Below are 23,495 nucleotides of genomic sequence, written 5' to 3'. Positions count from 1 at the left end.
CAGCACATTTAACTTGATGAAAAATAATGGATACTTTAAGTCTCAGCCTTAACTAGGTTTACATCAATACTGACAGAACTGTGTAGATACAGGTCTTTTGAGGGCTGTAGTGTACTTTTTATGGTGCCCAAAATGCAAGGGTTCAAAAGTAATTGGACAGATATACATTAAGTCACACACTATCAGTGTGATCAGTTCCATTGGAGTCATACATGCCCAAGCCACAACAGAATCAGCGCCATGTTTGACAGATGAGGTGGTGGTTTTGACTTATGAAATGTTCCTTTTTTTCTCCACACTTCCTCTTTCCATTATTTTGATTGATGATTTTTTTTGTCAGTTCAGAGTTCTTGCTCCAGACCGGTACCGGTACATTTTTGTGACCTGCAGCCTGGTCTGATGGTTATGGACATGAAGTCTTCAACTATCTTTGTGATTACATAAGCTGAGAAGTGAATTATTGTAGTCATTAACACACCATAATACTTACTGTCTGTGGGTACTATGGTTGGCACCCCTACAGATAAATCAGAGCTAGTAGTATTAGTTTCATCTATTGACAGGCTTTCTGGAAAGATTGTGTTCAGCTACATGGGCACATCAGTTCAATGAATACCTGGAGGATTCCTTAAATTACTGATTAACTTCTATGCAAGTGAGGTGCTTTACCATCACCAGTGTTAAAAATAATCTTTATTCTAACTAAATGAAAGGGAGCTAACATGCACTCCTACACCATAGGCAAAGTGTAGATCTGGGTTATAGCCATCCAAGGTGTTGTGCGGGACTAATTTAAATGTATCAGTCCAGGGCAAGTATTACTGGAAATGCGAATTGGATATAAGTTTTAGGCACTAAAAGTAAAATGAGGATGCTTTTAAAGATAATGCCAAGAATAGTTTTTGTTGATCAAAGTGCAGTTAAGAGGAAAAATCAATTATACCACCCTTTACCTTTATAACTGCACCAGTTCTCCCCAGTACACAAATTAAAGGCACTTAGGCGTGACCGCACACACTGTACCACACCGCAAAACACTTGCGCCTTCTCTCCATGAATAAACACGGGGAAAAGCTCCGTGTTCATACCGGCAGAGGGCGTCACGGGATACTGTTTGAGATAACCGCGTGTCACGTGACACCCCGGGGCGCGCTCCGCTGTGCACCTGCAGAGAGAGGCGGAGGAGGAGGAGGAGTGGAGTTTGGATGCTTCGGTCGAGCAGGGCTACTGCTTTTCACTCGGTTTCAGCACAAGTTGTCGGACCAAGTTTCACTGGAGAAGTCGTGGAATAGCCGGAACAGTGATGGAGCCTTCGATAACCCGGGTCTGCTGTGTTCTGTTGAGCCTGTTCGCAGGTAAGTTTCTGACACCAACGGTCGCTGAGCTACTTTGATTCTAATGATTTTTTTTCAGTAAAACGGCAGCGAGTTCAGTCTCGGTGGTCAGCCGTGTTCAGCAGCGTGAACACCGGCGAAACTTACCTTTCTCTTTAATTGAAAGAAACTGATAACTTTAGGCTTCATTACCACATGTTAGTGTGGTTAAAATATAACTTACTCACCGGCTAACCAAACGACACATGAATACACTTTAAAGAAATTGGCCAACATGGAGTAACTCTGACCCAAGGTCAGTTTAGTGAGCTAGCACAAGAGAACAACCGTCCGCCTAAACCGCAGTTAAATTTAAATAGTTTTAAAAAAACCCAACTATGGTGGATTATTTGTCAAAGAATTGCTGTTTAGCAATGTGTTTTCTTTCAGTCTTTGTTTCTGTATTTTCAAATAGACAGAGAGACGCAAAGAAGAAGAAAAAAGAAGGTTCAGCAGGTTATAAATCAAAGTCTGCTAACGTTTTATCAGGCGTTTTTATACACATTTTGTCTTAATAACCCCAATAAAGTGACAGGGGTTTGGTTTGCTTTACTGATGAGGTGAATCATACCATGTGGGGGTCTGTAGGCTAATTTAATACTTGTAATGAATGGTTTTAAAACGGACAGTATTGTGTTTTAAAAGCCCACAGAGATGAGTTGGAGGTAGATTGTTTCCTGGTCCCTGTAATCTGAGTATTTCCGTGTGATGTGTTTTGGTTTATCGTCTGGTGGTTAACACAAAAGCTTGATCCGCATTTAAACCTGTGGCGACAGGACTTCAAAAGTACGGGCTTTTTTGTCTGCCATCTGCCAGCAGCGCTGACCCCCGCCCGTTTCCCCAGGCCCAAACCCCAGGCTATCACACTGTCTAACTTAACCACGTTTGGTTGTGTTGACAGCTCTGTTTATGTTGGTGTCATTTACTTTTCAACACCAAGACCCTCATTTGATGAAAGTTTAGTCCCAGTGACCCTCAGCTAAGAGGGTTTTTGTTGTTTGTTGATACTCTAGGTGAGTTATGTGTAACCTTTGATTAGAGTGGGTCATTTTTAAACCTTCATTGTTTGTGCTAAGTTGCAGTCAGTCATTTAAAGGTGGATATGATCCATTATAGAGCCAAGGGATGTTTATAGCTCCACTTATTTTCTTTCTGTTTCATCGGAAGCATCATTGAATAAATGATAAAGTTAAGATGTATTCATTTACAAAAATACAGAAGGTCAAAAATCTAACTTATTTTGATTTTCAAAACTTTTCTGTTATGGTTTATTTTGTTGGTGTGCAGGTGCCAGCAGAGAAATAAATGCAGAAACATTATCAATCAAATCAATATGATAATAATGTGAGTGATTCTTCATCCTAAATATATATTCACCTGCTGTTGTTTATTAACTGTAGCAACTGCATCATTTACTCGAATACATCTGGGCGTGGCTGTTTAGTGTCATGGAATTTAGACTGAAACTGACAGATCCCTCCTCCCACTCTAAACAATAGTGTGAAACTTTTGCTTCAGGGTTGTCTTTTGGCTTCAATCAGTGACGTCCTGTGGTAGTTATTGAAATATTTTCTGAGATTTTCATGGGAAGCCACAGAGGTCCATGGTCAGGCCGATGACATTCCAGTTTGCTGATTAGAGAAAAACCGCATGTAATGAAGAAGCGCTTTGTTTAAGCTCTTCCAGGACATCTCTATGTAAACGCTGAGGCACTGAGTGTAATATAAGGTTTAGATAGTGTGTTGTTGGCCTTCTTTTGTCTCATGACTCACATTGTTGTGTACACTAGTTTGGGCTCATTACCATCCTAATGGCATCAAGGCCTCGTCATTTGGCTGCTGTTCCACTTCAGCAGGCAAGAACAGTATCTGCCATACTCATAGCATTTTTTTGAAATGGTTTAGAAATACACAGAAACGTTACTGTGTATTTCCAAGACATGTTGAAATAACATGGCTCAGAAATAACTAACCATTCTTAAATGGCAAAATAACAAATAGGTTCTTTCTGCTTCATTTCTTTGCGCTATTTGTCCTTGGGGCACTGCATTCAATTTAAAATATTGACAAAAGAAATTAAATTGTAAGTGGGAGATGTGAAATCCTTGAAATTATAACCAGTGATGAGGATTTAGAATCAATATAAGTGCAGATGACATTCATCTAGCCTTCACATTATAAAGTGAAATTAAATTTAGTCCTCATTTTGTTTGTGTTGAGCTGTCACTATCGGAAAGGGGGTTGTTTTTACAGGTTAGCATGAAATCATGTGAGATGTCAATAGTAGATAAATAAGCAAATACTTGGTTTGTGGCCACTGTTCCTGAAGGCTCTACGTTGACTGACTTTGGGCAGTACACAGTACACACAGTGTTCAATCCAAAAAATAAACATCATGGTAAATCTTATTATTTTTAATACCTTCCAAGAATTTTGATTGTTTTGTGTTTGTTTTCTTGTTGAAGTGGAGGTCCCCCTTGTTATTCCTTGTGATACTCATGACTGTTCCATCAAAGGATTACACCTGATGACAGTAGTTCTTCTTACACTATTTTCAACAAGATTTTTAAATGAAAAGTTAACCACTAGTTTTAAAAACAAGGCAAAATGCTCACTGCGTCAGCAAGCCTGGTCCCTACTAATCTATCATCAAAGACCTTTTCTAAGAAACATTATGTGTTTGTTAATCATTAGACGCTGTGGTTAATGCTGCCTGCCATGTCTATCCACATCATCCCTCTCTCCACAGACACTTCTTGATTTCTGTTTGCCAGTCGGTGCTTTGTGCATGTTGGAGTACTTGAATAGGATTTGAACTGTCATTTTCCCTGCCTTAGTGTTCTCTCCATCCCCCTCCACTCCTGGCTGTATGGCCCAAGAGTGTAGCCACTAACTGAGGATAAACAAAAACCTGGTGTAACTGTGAGCAGGCGCAGAAAGTTGTTAACTGATAAGCCTACAGCCAAAGGTCCTGGCCAGGAACTGGTTGCTTGGTTACCTTTTGAAAACAGACACGCAGATCCAGGGAGTGTACTTGTGTGTGTATGTGTGTGTGTGCACGCTCTGGTTGCTCTAGAAAGCTACCCTCCCCCTTGCTTGCCTGTGTATACTATGTCCTGGTTTACCGCTGAAAAAAATCCCTGTTAATGCACAGTAGCTGTTGCAGATGAACAGAATATCTTGATACAACAGAGATTTTACGAAGAACTGTCATTGGAGGAACAGTGTTCGCACTTTGACAGCTAAGTGTGTACTGTAAGGTGAGAGGGCCCATGAAGAAATAGTTACAACCACAGACATGGTTGGAGGCATGAACGGCACAACCTGAGCCATTGTCATTGGCCCTGCGGAGACAGTAATGACTTCAGGTCACATTCACTTGTCATGACCCAGCACTCCAATGCAACTACTTGCTTCCTGTTGGCTGAAACATGTTGCAGCCGCAGCTTCTCCTCTAACCAAGCAGCCGCCCGCTCCGCCTGGAGCCCCCTGTCCTTGGAAATGAAGCAGGAACATGTAGAATTGGATTACACTCCAGGGACACTGCTTTTGTCCTCCACAATCTGATGATGGGGACAACTGCGCATGAATATTCACTGCCTTGGACGTTAATATTTTAGCATGCCAGCCCTGTGCAAGCCTCGTGCCAACTCCTGTTCACCTTTTTATAGGAGTGTGAAACGCTGATCCCGCCTTTACCTCGCCACATTACCCTAGCTCTCCCCTCGTTCGCCCGTCCATTTCATGTCTGAATTACTCAATGAACAAATTGCCGCCTGCTAGAGAATCAGTGAAAATGATTAATAGTGGTGCTTGTTTCTGACTCCTGTTAATGGCTGTGCAGCCTCTCTGTATTCAGAGCTCATTCCTTTTTCACAGGTAGGGAGTAAAACTGCCTTCTGGTCTGCTGCCAATGATTCTTGTTGGAAGATATATTGGCAAGAATTTGCTTGACCCCCTTTGTCATAAAGTCAATGTTATATTGACAGATATTTCAAGTTTGTATGTCTTCTAACTTCTACAACACTTGGTGTTGGCCACAGTATTGACCTGCTGACAGTACCAGGCTCCTCAGGGGCATGCAAATGATGTGCTGTATTGACCAATAAGTTTAGCTCTGGAGAAGTTTTGCCTAAATGACACAAGCACTGATGAGTTCATAAAGGTCATGCTTTAGTGTGCGTATGTTGGAACTAGGGCACCACAATGTATTTGTTAGCTTGCGTGCTTGTTCAGCTTGCTTGTTTTGTCTGACCAACCGTCTAAAACTCAAAGGCATTCAGTTTAGTGATGTGAAAACAGAGTAAGCAGCACATTCTCTCATGAGACCAGAAAATGTTTTAAATTCTTTTGGATAACTGACTTAAATGATTAATAATGGTTTTGTGTTTTCAGCAGAATTTTGAAAAATATTAGCATACAGGGTTTTTCCTGTCTGAAAATTAGGCAGGGGTGGTACTGTGGCTCTGCCTGATGCACAGATTACAATCCAGCGCCACTACATTGCCGTAGCGGAGCACAGCCGCAATTGCAGTTACAAACGTCAAATTCACTGAGTACCGAGAAAACAAGTACTAGAATTTTGTCGGGAGGCGGTATGAAATTTGACGCAGGCGGCCACCTCTCAATTCTCTATGCAGGAAAAACCCTGAGCATATGATTATATTGTCAGCTGATGGACTAATATTCCTGTTGGCCATACATAGAAAAGCTGTTGTGGTTACGAGGTTTGCACAACTTGATGGTAGGTAAGCAACAGCCATGTGGTGAGAGAGCAACTGATCAATTGACCATTCGCTAAACCTGAACAATGATTAATTACTTTTTTTCCTTATCATACTTACAATACTAGACTAGTTCTGCATTGTAATGTCCTCTACACAGATCATCACCTGGTGAGATGCTGACTGGCATGTTTTATATCATGCATGTAGCCATCAAGTGTGTGTTTAAAATTCTTTTACAAGGTTCTCATTTTATAACAAGTCAGATGGAAACATTAAAAAGTGAGATGGAGATGGCATGAGAAACCAGCTCATGGAGCTCACACTAGCATAATTAGAGAGCCTGCTAACTTGGCTGCCACTTTACAGTTGCCAGCTAGAAATAAGAAGTGAACATTGCATCAGGTCTAGTCTCAAATCTCTGAAGTATGAAATTCACTTGTGAATGTGTATGAAAACTATTGACAGTTGACTTATAACTAACTGGACTCAATTAATTATTTTAACACATAGACACCTAAAGTAGTTTTTTGTGATTGAAAGGAGGGAAGGAGATGGTCTAATTTCAGTGTAAGATTTGAGCAGAAATAACCAGCAGCCATTACCAAGCTGTTGCACTCTAGATACAGCCATTATTTTATAATCACATCGTCAGACAAAATTCACAAAATGCAAGTTAATGACAGGAGCTGTGCTGTGAGATCGGCTATAGGGACATTTAAAACCAGAACAGAATGTCAGAAAAAATTGGAGACCCACAGGTCTACAGGTGATCAGATCATCTGTTGGTATTGGTAACCCCATTTTAGTTCTTTTACAAAATTCATAGATTTTTGAAGCCAGTGTTAAAATTCAGAAATCTTCTTTAGCAGTTTTCTGATTATCCATCAGTGCAGCCCCTCAGGTAGAAGAACCCGTGCTTTTTCCTGTCACTCCATGAATTTCTTGTTCCTTACATGAGTCTGCTGCACTGCTGAAAAACAGGAGGGAGTTGGAAAACAGGGACAGTGTGTTGTTGCCCTGTTAAATTTGTATTTAAATTTGTGGTTAAGAGAATGTGTGAAGACTTTAACTTGTTGCTTCATGTCATAAAATTGACAGTATTCTTTCCTTTCAACATCTTGGTGTGTTGTGGGATGTAATGTAATAAATATTGGAGGCTTTAGGAACTATAGACTTTTAGTCTTGTTTCATGAATGCACTGTTTTTAAAGATTTAGACAAAAATTGAATGATTTTGTTTGTTCATAAGTTTAACATGTCCTTTGGAGACAAAGTACAGAGACACCTCTGAATTCTTCAACATGACAGCTGAAATGCTTGAAATCCAACTGAACAGGGATTGTGCTGAAGGAGAGCTGTTTCCTCTGCTATCCATGTAACCTATCAGTTAAAACAAGGTCACTGCAGCGCTGATTTTCCCTGCTCTCTTGAGTCCATCGGTCATCATCACTGTGTCTCGCTGTTAGGGCGATAAACACCCCCAAAGCACATTCATCACTTAGCCACTTGATGCCCAGTTCTGCAGCGCCCACAACGCCCTCTGCTCCTAATGAGGAATAATGGGCTCTATGAGGAATAAGCTGTTCGCTGTGATGATGATAAGGGTTTTCACGTACCTCATATCTCAAATGAACATCGCCAGATTTCCATTTTTCTGTGAATAAACGGCACATTAGCAAGGAAGAAGCAACATACTAGGCAGTGAAGGAGATGTGAAGGATTTTGTTACAGAATGCTGCATAATTATTTGGAAAAATGCCACTGGAATTCATTGAATGTTCAAACTGAGGTTGCTGCTATACTTACAAGAATTTTGTAAACAAGGCTTTAATGACGACTCAGCTATGATGGAATTCATTTTTCATGGTAATTTTCGCTGTTTTCAAATGGTGGATGTCTCAAACTGGATTCATTCTGTCTGTATAGTGTGCTATAACATCCACAGTCTGAGACATGGACGTTATCGCACACGGTGTGTTTTGTCTGATAAATGGAGGGAATTGCCTGTTAAAACTGATTAAAGTGAAATACTCCACAGCCAACATTCAGGTCTCCAAAGCATTACTCTACTTCTGGTTCCTCCCCTTGCTTGAACTTAGGATGTATTTCGCCACACTTTATATATTCTGGTTATTTTGCATAATATTCTCACGGCATCTGAGCTAGCCATCTCGGTGTGATGATACACAGTGTGGCAGGCAGGTCCCCAGGGTGCTGCATCTGCAGGTGCTTGTGTGCAGTCTGTTTCTGCTTACCTGCTAGCTAGGTGTCAGCTCAGCTCGACACACGCTTGAACCACTGTTACATTATCCAGTGCGCAGTGTTAAAGAATTCGGCTTAGTACATGTGGAAAGTAATCACTGTATCATGTAAAACAGACCTGACAATTTACTCTGACAGTAAATCTCTTGTTGCCAGTTTTGACTTCGAATAGATGCATAATTTTGGAGATAACCACCGTATTTTATTGTGCATGTCACATTATTATCAGCTAATGTCCAGGCATTGTCTTACACAGAGCTGAATTGTGGGAAGATGATTATATTTTGTTCTCTCTTCAGCAGTAAGCCCCCACTCTCCCCGCTAAGAACATTAGAGTTAATTGTGTGTCTAATCTTGAAAAATATTATGGCTCAGAAAATAAGCGACATAAGCAGAAGGTGGGGTGAATTTTTGGTGGAGGGGGAGGGGGTAAAGCAGCTGTTGAAGGAGCCATTTTTAGCACCTCTATCTCATTGAAAAACATTACACATTGTCAACTGCGGGTATTGTGGGAAAGGCAAATAAGTGTTGTCTGTAGAAAGCTTCTGTCTTGATTCAGTCCCACTCAATTCTGCTCCCTGTGGATTTGATATTCAAGTCAGTCTTTGTCTGTCTTAGTCTGATGTTTAATCATCATGATGTCAAATTATATAGTTATGCTAATAACTCCTGTCCATAAAAATGGGGGATTTGTTATGAAAAATGCCTGTTGCCATGCACAAAATCCCACTCGGAAGAGTTTTTTTTTTTTTTTTTTTTTTTACAAGGGTATGATTGCTTGTATTATAGATTTAAGAATTACATTAAAGCGGTTGTGTAGTGAAATTTTATGATTCAGACCGAATCTTGTTAGGAGTGTTACGGAGTTTTGATACAAAGCGACACAGAATTAGACCCAGAAAATCCCATTTCTTGTAACATTTGTTGCCTCATAATCAAGCTGATGCTAAACTGAGGGCAAAGCCTGTGATGCAGATCCTCACTGTTTAGACTCTGTAAAGAGCAAAAATATTAAATGTAGATTTTCATGTTAACCCAGACAGGCTGTGCAAATCATCATCGAGTGAATGTCTGATGTGTTTCTCTGATGTGGATAAATTTCATAATGTGGAAGAAGATAAGATGCTGTTGGTGTGTTTGCAGGTGTGGGAAGATATGAAGAGAAGAAAAGCTGCTATATATGCAGGCTGTAATATTTCTGCAAAGTGGCCCTAATCTCCTTTGAAAATATGAATGCAAGTAAACACTTTGTTTTCATGAAAGAGCATTACATGAGATTAGATCAGATGAAACCTTTCCCCACGGGGGAATCAGGCCATTGCAGTAACAGAGGAAATTATACCACTCCATTCTTGAAAAAAGTGAGCACTTGAATGAGAATATTACTTTTAAATTCTTCTACTTGAATGATCTCTGATGCACACTGTAGGGTTAGGGTTAGCTGATGTGTTTTTTTTACTTGTATGTTAAAGCAACTTTGGAGAAGTCCAGGAGTGGAGTGCAAATGTATATTGTAGTTTAACACGTTTTCACTTCATTCAGGCGACTTCCATTATGTTTCTATGGTTTTAAAACCAGTTGTCCAAAACAAGTGTGGCTGTGTGCCACCTCCCCTCTCTTCCTTTTACATTCATTAAAGAGGCCTTTTCCTCATCCTCCTGCCTCGGAGATTATTATTCTCGGGTTGGTTGTTGGATCTATAGGTATGATGACCAGGACACGTGCTACAGTTGGGTGTAGAAAAGGCTCAACGCCTGATCCACAGCAAGGTCAGCAAGCCACAACAGACATTTAATTACTGTAGTGCATCTCGCCGCCATGGGAGGAAATCGGCAGCTGGCCCAGTCGCCCTCCAGAGAGATGAGATTGAACTGAAAATAGCTCTGTGACTGGCTGGTTTATGATAGTCAGAACACACATTACTGCACAACCTTAATCACTAGTGCCGCTGTTTTAATAAGCAGCACACATGAGCCACCAGGCTGCAGTTGTTGCTGGTGAGTTCCTGAAGAACCAGCTGTTAAGTGTCTTAATGGAGCTCATGTATAATTCATGGGTCACACACAGAGCTGCGTGGCTGCCTGGCTTTTTCTGAGTGGCCGATAATTGGAAGAGAGTGAACCCCCACCCCATCTCAGTCATACTGGCACTCACAGCACCCAACTCCTTTCATAAGATGTAGAGGAACATCAGCTCTAGATTTAATCCCCCTGGGACAGGACATCTATCTGATGTGAGTAAGGAGATGATTTATCAGTGACAGTTAGTGCTGTAACACAACTCAGTAGCCAGAGTTGTGGATTAATGACCTGTGGACACATAAAAAGAGCCTGTGGCTGCCTGGCAATGTCACCTGGCATTTTAACAACGAAAAAGTCTCTTATCTCCAACTCTTATTAATTGGCTGTTAACATTTGTTGGGTAAAACTTTAACATCCCCAGAGCCTTAAAGCCTCTTGTCAAAAAATATGTAGCTTTTGTTTGGACATGAAAAGTCCCTGATAATCCCTCTGCTGTAAGATCTGTAAGCGTGGGAAAATTCTGGATACCGTTGACCTGGATCAAAGTGAACCGATACTAGAAGACCATAAACATCATCATAGCACATTTACTCTCAGCTTATCTTTGATTCAACATTTTAAACCCGTATCAACATGAAATCTGTTGTTTATGTTTTCATATAAAAGTCATGCTATGCGATGTGAACAGTCGTCATTGTCCAGTGCCCCACTCACTTTGTACATGTCAGCCTGATCCAGGATGACCTATAAGCAGCGTTTGGCTGCCTGTCTAGACGACTCAGGGGTCAGACCTTTTTAGATGTCATTAGAGACATGGGGGAGTTGGCTTGTAAGGCAGGTTTCTGGAAAAAGCACTTTACATCCACTAAACACTCAACAGTCGAACGACCTTGCAGAATCTTCTTTAGGTGTCAGGTTGTTTGTAACTGACATTTTTTTCCCTTTTTGCGTGTTAAACAAGATGTTATAATGGCATAAAGACAGCTTTACATCAAGTGTGCCAATTCACACTTAAAACAACTAGTTCAAAGTTCAGTTCATAAAGATGAAAATAAACTAGTTCACATTAGTAGTTCATTTTTTTAAATTTTGAACCAAGTTCACAGTTTCAAAAATGAACTAGTTCACGTTTATTTTTTCCTTTTTTTTTTTTTTTTTTAATAAATAAAAGCAGATATTCTTTTTCAATAGAACCTCCTTCTACCCATCCATCACCAGCCGCAAATCATTGCCACTACCAAACTAAATGAATTATTGTACACCACCGACATTAGTTAGATTTAAAATCTGTATATAAATATAATCCGTCTGAGTCTTCACTTGTTTGTTCATAAAACTGCTTCAAATGCTCAAACAAACTGGCTTCAGCAGATGCGTCTGCTGTATGGCACCAGCTAAGCTTAGCCGTGTCTATGGAGACGTCATGTGGCGTGCCGTACAGTGAACGCCGCTCACGTTCATGTTCATCATTTGTAAACTGATTCGTTCAGTTCAGTGTTCACTTAAAAAAAAGAAAAGCAGCAGTTCTCTCTCATCCCATTAATTAAAGGAATATTTTACTTTGACTGATGTGATGTTTGTGGTGACAACAAAGGTCAAACTTGGTTTTCTTGTTTGTCCTGAAAGACAGATATTTTGTTCCCTTTCCAAGGAATATGGTGAGTTTTTGAACATTTACAAAGTGGTCAGCATTTCATCTGCAACTGCCATTGTGTTTTGTGTTTTATTTGCATTCAGAAATGATCCCTCTATGTGTTAGTTTTTATTTGTAGGGCTGAGCAGTATCTGGGCATGAGGAAAATGATGCATCACATAATCCAGCTGTTTACTGTTTGACTCACTTTACGCCATGTCAGAACTATATTAAGTAACTGTTCATGCAAACAGACCATCCCACATCCTACTGCTGCTGTTTCACATTAAAAGCATTCGACCTGTGAAATACTTCACTTTTATTTTAAAGCAGTCACAGGAAACGCAGCGTGTTTGTCACTGAAGTTAGCGTTGACAGCGATTATTTATCTTGTCTGTTTTTTTCATCAGTGGTTGAGTAATGGAGCAGTCAGGAGACGCCACAGTGAGCTGTTAGATGAAGAGTAGGCGACAGGCTTGCACACCTCCACCTTCTCTCCAAGATAAGCTTTTCGACTTGTGCAGCGTGAAATCAGATCACATTTGCTCATGGCACGATGAGAAAAAAGCCCAATTGAATGACCTCTTTGTTAAACTGAAGTGAGTTGGAAACGGATACACCGGCTGTTCGTCTGTTGTATTTCTGACAACGCATTACTTGTTACCATGGTAACTGCAGGTATCGCCAAATCAACCATGACTAAAATCTTAACCATTACAACTTTGATTTAACATCACTAAGTGGAGAATATTACAGGACATTGTCAGAAGCTCGTGTTTGTGTGTTTCTTGGAGCTGCCGTCATTAGAAACTGAAATGGATGATGAAAGATGTTGTGCGAGCAACTGCTTTTAACTTGAGTGGTTTGGCTCCTTAATGCATCCCTAGTATCGGCTTTACTCTGCTGTGTGTTATAAAATAGTACAGCTGCTGCTCTTTGATTCAGAGGCAATTTCACGCTGTGGAGTCCAATTTAATGTGAGGATAGCGTACATGTCTTTGCACTGTGTTTAATGTTTTCTTAAGGAGTTTGCAGCGATCAGGTCTGTACGATTCTCTCAGCAGATGCCTGGGTTGTGAAGATGGATCTAATTAGCCCTCAAAGACTATCGGGGTCAAAGTAACAAACTGTTCACTCGCTGCAGCGCACGACTCCAAGAATCCCCTCGAATCTGAGCTGCGTGTCTTTAATGGGCTTACTGCATTTATCTCGACTGTCCAGACTCTCCACTCCTCTTTATGAGTATGACAAGCCTCATCTCACGCACAGTTAAAGAACACAACACGGGGAATAAATACCGTGATATTGTAGGACTGCCTCTTGTGCAGGATAGCTGAACTAGTGCAGTGGAGTTATTTTTAACATTCCCAAACGTGTCTTGTCACTTAATGGTGTATGTAGACTAGAGTGGTCGTTTTGAGCTCTCTCCTCATGTCTAGGCTGAGAATGCGAGCTGGAGGCATGAATAAACCCAGCGGTCTCGGCTAAGCTGTAACAACAACTGACAGTCTTCGCCTGCAGCTTCCTACAGGGCTCAGCACTCAGGTGCTTTTACTACACCTGCCTCACAGAACCTCAGAGTGAAGAAGAGACTCCAGCCTTGAAACATCAGCCTTGTTTTACTGCATACACAGAGAAAAAGAGAGGAAAGAAAAAGGATTATCCATCTTGTTATCTTTTAACTGCAGCCTTATCTTGATGTCCTGCTGTAGTGACTCCCCCACACAGAGGACAGGAAGGGACTGTCTGTGTTGTTACACTTTCACAAAGACTGCATTCTGGCTGGTGGAGAGTCCTTTGGACAGGATGAGAGGGTTTAGAGAGAAGGGATGTTACAAATGCATTTGAAAAGGAATTGATGTATTAGCAGTTATTACAAAGTACTTTGTCAATGCACCATTTCTGCCCCAGGCAGCTTTCAGCAGCAATCTATCCAATGAAATGAACTGTGTTGGTGCTGTAGCCTTTGACAGCGCACTCTGGGCTTAAAACACATCACATAGGACTGTGTATTATCTAGCAAAGTCCAGAAGACCACCATCATGCAACATCCTTTAGGCGAGGGACCTAATTTTAGACCAGAATCTAGAGGAAACGGCATGAGCAAGGCAGACTAATTGATTGCCTCCCAGCCAATCCATCTGACAGCAATACATGGCTCTGTGCAATAGGCTGCTGTGTAAATCTAACATAGACAGAGGTAACATCCTAATCTACAGGAGTTGGCCCTCAGTTTCCATCCAACTCAAAACATGAGAAAATCAGTTGTAACCAAGGTAACTGAATCTCGTCTCTGCCATTTTTAACCAGCAAGCACAAACCAATTCAAGGGAAATGTACGTAAGCTGAAGTAAATTACATTTTCATTTTTCAAGGTACTTAAAGTTTTGTTTAATTACTTACTTACTAAGTTATTTCCAATAGTGGTGAGACTTAAAGTTTTAAAATACTCAATCTGAAGGAACAAGGGAGGAACCCAGGAATTCATTGGGAGGCATTTGTGTTTGAATTCTTGATATTTTATACATTCCTGTGAACTGTCTGCAGTCTGGCCCCAGCCCTAATCCTTTTAGTGGTTTGGCTGAGAGCCATAAAAGTCTTTACCTCTCCATAGGTGTTTACTTAATACACATTTTGTGTATATGTGACCAGATTTACCTCACCACCTTTTTAAAGTTAAGTAAAAACAAGTCCTCAGTTGACTGAGCACAACGTGCCAGAGTTGTTAGTATCAGTGATTTGTTTCAGGTGGTATGAGGAAGTAGTTTCTTCTTGCTGAGAAAGGCACATCAGACTAAACTTGCCTTGTTTCATTCTTATGCCCCCCAGATATTTAAGTGAATATGCTGCAGTGAAACATCCACCTCAGACTGAGCAGATGAAATTTCTGAGCTCTGGAAATTCCAGAAATGTGAAATAGTTTCCCCTCCTGAGGAGCTGCTGAGTTTTCCCATCACTAATGACACTGAAAACAGGCTTGTTAGGAGCTCCAGAAAGACTTCTAATCCCTGATTTATCCCAGTGTTTCAAGGCTTGTAGTGTGATATTCACGCTCTGTTGCTTTAAGCTGACTTCTTGCGTGTTCACCTCTCTGATACGATTAAGCACAGTTGTGAGAAACCTTTGTTTGCCTCTGTATATTCACACATTTTGCTTGTCTTCTGTATCACATGTGAGGATGTATGTTCTCTAAAAGCCCCAGTTGAAACCACTCTGTGAGAGTCCATCAACGGTCTGAATAAAGTAGCTGCACTCTGCTGCACTTGTGTCTCAGTGTTTGATCAGCGACGCTGCCTCCTGATCACAGTTGGCATTGTGCCCTGGGGCCCGGACAAAGGCTAGGCTGGGGCGCCGGCAGGGGCCTGGTCTGTATCAGACACTTTATTTGTTTTGGGGGATGGGGGATAGGATCGGCTACAGCATGGCTGCCTCCCCCTCAGTGCATAGAAACCCCTGTGTCAGGAGAGAGACACCCCATGACTACTCCCCACCGAGACATCTGGCTTTAATTTGTTTGGTTCATAGTAAACTGCCTGGAAGCTTAGAACAGAAATACCTGCCTCTAATAAACGGCATTTCTTTCAACAGCCTCACCTAATTCTCATTTGTTACGTATTTCATTAACAATATAAAAGAGGTGTTTTACATGTGTTCTTTGTGTTCCTGTGGATAGAATAAAAATGTAGAAAATGCCATGGTACTAAATGCACCATCTTGGCTTTCATTTCCCAAACCACCAGGTCAGAGATGCATGTCATCACATCAGCAACATGTGATTGCAGTGTGTCTCCAATCCTCTATGCAGATTATGCAAATAAAAACTTTTTGTGGGTGATGTCAGCTAGACTGAAGGCAGTGTAGTGTTTAATTCAAAAGTGAAGTCAAAATCCAGTAGCTAAGTCAGATTTAGATCCAACCTGCACATGAGATATGTACTGATAGCAGATGTAGAGGGGATGAGCGTCGGCCAACAAATACCAGACTGTTGTCTCACACTTTCTCCCTTAAACACTGACTGATGATTGATGTAAAACCTCTACCTTGTCCTTTAAACCTCCTCCTCCTGTACTGTATTGAGGATTAAGTGGCAACACAGACACACAAAATATATGTGTGTGTGTGTGTGTCTGTGTGTCTGTGTGTGTGGCATATTCCTCATTTGTACTATTTCTCAAGTTAGGCAAACTGCTTTCACGTGTTCAGTAATTGCTTGCAGGAATTGCTGAATTTTTTTGTCTTCCCAGCAAAGTGAGGAGGACATGATTTTGTAATTACTCCTCTGGCATCTCTGACTGAAGCAAACACTCCAGCTGTTTCATGTGTCTATTGCCTATGAGTCACAACTACATCCACAGACAGGCATTTTTATAAACCAGGCACACTAATGTATCTCTGACACATCTCATATTCTGCACTCTCGTGCTCCTTTGCCTCTTCTGTTTTAATTTCCTCCTCACATGATTATATTGGCACATTTGCTATTGTTTCCCATGAGGATGTTATCAGTGGGCTATCTGTTTGATGCTCCTTGGACTGGCATCTTTCCTATCAGCTTCATGGCACAAGCAGTCCCCGTATTGACACAAGCTCACCATGTCCCTGGGCTTCAACGAACCAGGAGCCTTTTATATGTTTTGTGTGTGTGTGTGTGTGTGTGTGTGTGTGTGTGTGTGTGTGTGTGTGTGTGTGTGTGTGTCCACAGGTCTCAGAGATACTGGGCATTCTTATCTGACTCTTCAGGGTGCTTTAGATAAATTTGCCTCCTCTCACAGGGGTGGGGGAGGTGGGGGACAGGGGGAGGATGGGATGTTGTAGGGTTGGCCACGGTTATTTTTAGTGGTTTGTGTTGAGCTGTAGAACAGTTCATGGTGGCAGAGAGGTTAGACAAGCAGCAGCTGGTTAAATCCACTGTACTACACCTTATAAAATGGTAATGAATTCTATAAATAGGAAGTCCAAAATCCCAGTGCCCTAACTTGAGAGCCTTTATGTTGAGGACTGTAGTTCCTTTTTTCCCCCGACTGATCAGAGACATTTTTGCTGTTTTTAAATGATGGAGGGATTATGAATCTAATTTGAATCTGGAGAAAATATGTTAAAATTCCCCCCTTTAATGATTTAGTGTAGCAGCAGGGAGGTGTTAATTGATTTATATAGAAAATATTAGGATTGTTGGTAAGGCCACGCTCTCATTAATTAATTACATTATGGTTATTATCACTGTTGATGTTCATAGATTCGAGCATCAATTGGTTCCTGTGGACGTTCACAGTGATGGCCCCATAGGCTCGTCTAAAAGATGTCAAATGCTCAGGCGGCCGAGTAAAGTGCCTGTCATTCGTCACCCCTTCATCATTTAATGTTCAATTATGTCAAAACAGCCTTTAGGTCATCCGTGCGGGGAATTGATGGCAGCTCTGTGTGGCAAGTGGAGCTTTCAGGCTGCATTACAGCACAATCAGTATGGTTCAACAGTCCCAGCCCTGTGCAACACTAAATAAACCACGCCAAGCTCACTCTCAGGGCACCCACACTGCTTCAAATTGAATAGTTTCAGCAGGGGCGCTGGGGCGAGCATTCAGAGCCGTCTTTTTGAGCAGCAACCAAGTTATGAAATTATCCTCTGCTGTGCCCGAAATAATTGATGTTGTTCAGCGCGGTCACAGGGGATGGGCATGCCTGTTTATGATGGGGAGAGTGTCTGTGCTGTTTAATTTGCTCATTCCAAAGCCCCCAGACTGCAATTTAACTATAATGAAACACTAATATTCATCCCACTGTCATTCCTCATCCAGGAAAACATGCCACTCTCTTCACAACCTCATCATTTTTGTTTTTCTGTTTGTTGAGAGAGAGATGCTTTCTTTTCACATGATTGAAAATACTTTCTTTTAAAGATTTTTATAATGTGTGTTTTTCAAACACCACCAAAACAGTATTTCCACTGTCGGTGCTGTTTCTGAGAAAAACATGTAAATACAGACATAAGTGAATTCTTCACATCCATTTTCCCTGCCACACACACTCTAAAACAAAATACTAAATCAATGCTTTCACCTAGGTACATCAGACCAAATGCAAGTGTAACTGTGTGTGTTGCACTTGCAAGATGCACAAATCTTTAAGGGGGGTAAACGGTAAAAGTAAATCCCAGTGCAATGTCATTCACCTCTTTCACCGAGCCGCACTTTTTCTTGTCACTGTTGTTGTTGCCTTGTGAGCCTGAAATAGCTGCTGCCTTTATCTCCCCATGGTAAGACTTGGCTTTTCAGACTTTACTCTCAAGGATGCTCTTTAAGGTCAAAGAGTAGAGAAAGAGGCTTATGATCCACTGTGACCACTGCTAACGCTCTCAGGGTCTTTAGCTTGACTAGCACAAGGGTCAGGAGAGGTTAGCTTGTCAAACTGTCTCCTGGTTTCAGGGTTTATTGTTGTCTGCTGGAGCTACACCACAGCTTAACCTCGTGTCTGTCTAGAAGAGCTCTGACAAATCGCTTCTGTGTCCATGCTTAGGAATCTATGCACATGCCATTAGGAAACTAGTCTTTCCCGACTGACTCACCGACGAATTGGTCAAGTCGATATTAGCAGGGTTTGGCCAATGGATGATGCCGTCGTCCAATCGACGATGGGCCCCCTGGGTCTTTGCCGGCTCAGTGAACTCCAAAACATCATTCCGTTTAAAACAGGACCTGGTAATATATCAAATTAATCTGATTCATTTGAATCTTTTTTTTTTTTTTTGGGCATGTCTACATTATGAAAATCACAGCATGATATCAGGCTATATTAGGTGTCTTGAGTCAGGACAGTCTTGTAAACTGTGATAAGTTACACTATGTGGACATCAGTCTCAGTTCACCAGACTCATTGTGACTCCAGGTGGCTAGCTGGCTCTGGCTAACTCACATTGACTTTAATGGTCTCATCTAAGAACAGGGTGAAGAGAGAGACTGCACGCTGATCTGATCTCTTGGTTTGTGCTCAAGGCTTCACCTCTGGTTATGAGAGGTGACTCAGTGTGCGGATTCTACTTCAATGAATTATCTGGTACTGACAGGCCATAGCTGTGTGGAATAACCTGTATTTTTAGAATATGCATAATAATTTCAGCCCTGCATGTGGTGCAGAATTCATATTATTAATACTCATCTATCTGGCACATAAAATCCTAAAAATGTTTCAAACATGTTTTATTTTTTTCGCAATTCGTAGAAAAAAACTGAAAAAAATGTTATCTTCATTTTATTTCTATTGCCTAAATGATTAATCCACTCACCTGGCCTGTGTTTACAGAGATCATCTCAAACGAAACCATGTGGATGTTTATAAAGATGCCTCACCATGACAGATTCGAGCTTCAGTTTGTTCATTTCCACCAACCTTTTCTCTCTCTCTCTCTCTCTCTCTCTCTCTCTCTCTCTCTCATGCCGTCTCTTAAGCACCACGGCAACCTCTGAAGGGATTGGTTGCCAGGAGACAGGATTCACTCCCCATTGTATGCCAACAAAGGTGGAGGGGGTGGGTGGTGGGGTTACAATCAGCAGGACCGGAGAGAATTGGAGGCCTGGGGGACTGGCACTCCACAATCGTGGGTGTGTTTGAGAGAAGGCGCACAGGCAGGGGGGGTCGGAGAGGTGTATGGGAAGGGGGCCGAGTGAATGAGTGAATGGCAGTGGGGATATAGGGTGGAGCGCGCTGACACCCCAAATTCCTCTTGCTCATTCCCGGTCTCCCAGTAACCCCAGTGGGATGTGCTGTGTCAGACAGTGTGGTGGAGACTGGAGGGAATGAAACACTCACAGAGACACCGGCAGCCACGAATAGTTATTAAGATAGACTTTTTAATTAGCCAGCGAGGCCTCCCCCACTGCGCACCTCCTCTACTACATGGACACACACATACACAGTAGGACACATATTTTTATTACCACAGCAGACAATGTGATTCTGCTGTAAATGCATGACTGCATTTACCAGCAGTCTATTTTTCATAGTTTTCCTTGGACTGTAATGATGGTCTCTCTTATCAGCCAATTATATTACCTTCGAGGAAGAAAGCCCGTTTACCTTTGCTCTAGTGCCATTACTCTAAATAAAGACTGACACTCGCCCAATATAAGCCAGTGATCATAAGGGAGTGCTCTGTCACTGTGGCAGAGACTTTGAGCTCAGTAAGATCATTTCTGCTCAGTGTCACGTGCATCATTGTTCACACACTTTATGTACAGTGTGTTACTGATTAACACTGTGCCATTTTGAGCATGATAAGAGAGTTGTTTGTGTTAATCCACCATGAGCAGCTAGTGGTAGGGGAAGATTTTTCCAGCCAGTTGCATTGAAATCCCCCATCAGTCATAGGGTTTGCTGCAAGCATTTCCTTGTTAGTGGGGTTTATTTTGTGATCTTAACGGCCCTAAAAAAAACTTCTCAATCATGTTTTTACTGTTCCTGTCGGAGGAATGAGGTCCTTCATGAACATACCCAATTTGAACAGTTTGAGTTATTGTGTACGGGAGACTTCCTGTGTTTTTTGTTGTTCACCAATCAGGATTTTGTAAAATTTGAAAATCTGATGACATTTGTGATTAGCTGAGTTTTGAAGTATTAAACTCTTGAGAATGTTGTTTTCTAAGCTTTAACTTTCATGGTTGCACATGAAGAAATAAATATTTAGTGTTGTAGAGAAACACTGAACATTTGAAAGTGTTTTCTGGGGTTTTAAGTTCAAAAAGATAAAGGAGAAATGTCCAAACTCAAAGATATTCAGTTTACTGTGATATATGACAAAGAAAACTAAATCCTCACATTATAGAAGCTGAAACTAATGAATGTTTGAAGTTTATATTTATATATAAACTTTATATTTATATTGAATATTTAATTGATTAATTGATTCCCAAAATAGTTTTAGATTAAGTTTCGGTGGTTCAACTAATCAATTAATAGACTGAGGCTCTTCATCAGTGCATGATGGTTTACTCTTTCAAGTCTGTATTATTACTTTTTTATTTATTCCCTATGGTATATTAGTGTTTAAATGTCCTCCATTGATTTGACTGGGCTCGTTTCCTTTTTGCTGTGTAGTTTACAGCCTCATTCAGTCGAATTTTTATTAAAACGATTAAAGGGATTTTTTACTGATCTCCATTATAGTGATTTGCATTTCAGTGAAAGGTCGGGATCATCTGGGTGCTTGTACATGAGGCGTAAAAATGTGACATTTTTGTTTTCCTCTATTGCTAAAGATGACAAGGGCTGGGGCATGTGTCTTATTGATATTAGTAGTATTCTTTGTGAATGGTTGTTTTGACTCTTAAAGGCCCTGAAAACATGTTACAAATCTTCTCTGTAATATTAAATATCCATGACTGAATGAGCAACAATCAAAGTTAATGTTTGGGGGAACAACATGCATAGTCAGTATTTATTAAGACATTAAAACATATTGATTCAAATGTTGAAACTCTGAGTCCCACCCACATTAAACTGGTGAGAAAAGGACACAAACACAGAAATCGCTCATGAGAAATAGCTGTTCAAACCTCAGCAGAAAATGTGTGTTGATGTTGGATCCAGTTACTCAAGAAGAAGATGGTTTTCCATTTTTAAGGGCCCTGAACATTGTCTGCCTGCCTTGCTTATAGATTTACTGTGATTCATAAGAAACTACTAAGATGATCTCATTTACATTTAGCTCAGTCCTTCTACTTGAGTTTATACTTGCAGTGACTGGATTAATCAGGTTTATACTTTTCCTGTCTGTTGATTAAATGTGGGTTTAACCTTACGTCACACTGTTGCTGTTTAAGTGCCTCTTCTCTGTCGCTGCTGTCACCTGAGCCACTAGCCAGACAGGTTTAAGCAAGCAAATCTATTTGCCAGTGGAGGGTAGGATATTCTGAAATGGCACTCTTTCGCATTAGTCTGGTACTCGATAAAAAAGGCCTCTGGCTGAACTGTGATTTACAGGCCTCACAGGTCTGTCATTGATTTAAGAGGTACATCAGACAGTGTCCCTTATTACCTGTCACAGAACACAGTAACTGATAAACTGTTCCAGCTGAATACTTTCTTTTTTTTCTCTGAATGCAATTTTCTCTCCTTTCTAAGCAACTTTGAAAAATACCCCAGCTTCTTTAAGTGCTTGATGAATCGACACAGCTTGCTGTCATGCAGATGCCAAGCTGTGTATGCGTTTTGACAGTGATAGACACATATCTCAGTTTTCTCTTTATTGCTCCGCGTTTCTCTTGCCTCTGCTGGAGGCAGTGGATCGTTCCCATCAAGGGCATCTGTCAAAATCTGTGGGCCGAAACGACCAGCTGCCGCACCGGGGGCCAGGGAATAAAACTATGCTTTTGCTTCGCAACACTATCAAATGCTTACAGGCTATGAGCTTCAACAATAGTCGGTGTGACTGAGATTGTCACTCTCTATATGTGTATAAACTTGGGTGGTGTATTTTCATTCAGTTGTCTGCCTCAGCCCAGAGGGGGAGTATGGTTTGAGGCTGGAACAGAGCTGATGGACAGGAGATGAGGCAGGGACCTCAACCTGTAGCTCACACCCTCCATAATCCTGAGGATCTAGAAACTTCCAGCACACAATCACAAAAAAATAAATGAATAAAAATTTCCATCATTTAAAGTTGATATGGTTTTCACCTCGACCTTGTACATAGATTTGAATGTAAAGCAGTGCAGCCGACGTAGCATGTCACGCGCGCCTCTTGCCAGGTTAATAGAAGGCCATAGCCCTGGTGCAAACCCTCCACACTACATGACACACTTTAAACACTAGTTTCAGTCCCTTTGTGCTCTCATTTGTTCGTCTTTTATGGAAACCTTGTAATCAGAGAAAGCCTTCCCACAAGAGAGAAGAGGATAATTTTTCTGTTAACAAAGTGTTTACAGTTGCCAGGTTTCGCTCCCGTTTCACCAATTATCTTTGCACATTAGAGTTACCTCAGTTAAGAGTAAAAGCAGCTAAATGAGATGCAGATGTAGCTGAGGAAAATGCTTTTTTGTTTTTATGTTTTAGTTGGAGTAAAAATCTCCTTTGTTATCAGTGTGTTTGGTGTCATCTGTGCGACGTGATAAGTGTTTGCTACACATTTACAGGCCTTTTAGCAGCAACATATTGTGGTGTTTTTTTTTTGTTTTTTTTTTTGTTAAAGCTGATCGCCCCCCCGCTCACTAACGGGAAGGTGGCAGGCTGTCAGAAGGATTTTAATGTGTCGAGGCAGCATGTGACAACTCCATTCTCTATGGACTGTGTTCCTTGCCGGGGCTTAAATCTCTTATTGAATGGAGAATCTTAACCCAGTTGATGTCACTAGGAAATTATGTTTATTCGTTCTAAGAATAAATGCTTAAGAGTCTGTTCCAGTTTGGTGATGGGTCACAGTCTTTATTATTATCACCATTCCTTCAGCTACGCTCTGCTCTATTAGTCTTGTTTTTTTTTTTTTCGCTCTGT

General features: G+C 41.1%; 1 protein-coding gene across 1 annotated transcript in view; it reads left to right on the top strand.

Moving 5' to 3' along the window:
• Positions 1-1,200: 1,200 nt before the first annotated feature.
• cxadr (CXADR, Ig-like cell adhesion molecule) overlaps positions 1,201-23,495 on the top strand; it is a 39,049-nt gene continuing 16,754 nt past the window's right edge. Inside the window, exon 1 of the mRNA XM_022746056.1 lies at positions 1,201-1,355. Coding sequence (XP_022601777.1) covers positions 1,304-1,355 — 52 coding nt within the window. The 5' untranslated portion in view covers positions 1,201-1,303. The remainder of the gene's footprint in view (positions 1,356-23,495) is intronic.

The sequence above is a fragment of the Seriola dumerili genome, unplaced genomic scaffold (genome assembly GCF_002260705.1).
Source record: "Seriola dumerili isolate Sdu_G_001 unplaced genomic scaffold, Sdu_1.0 BDQW01000091.1, whole genome shotgun sequence".
Taxonomy (NCBI): Eukaryota; Metazoa; Chordata; class Actinopteri; order Carangiformes; family Carangidae; genus Seriola; species Seriola dumerili.
This window is presented reverse-complemented; position numbering and strand designations above follow the sequence as displayed.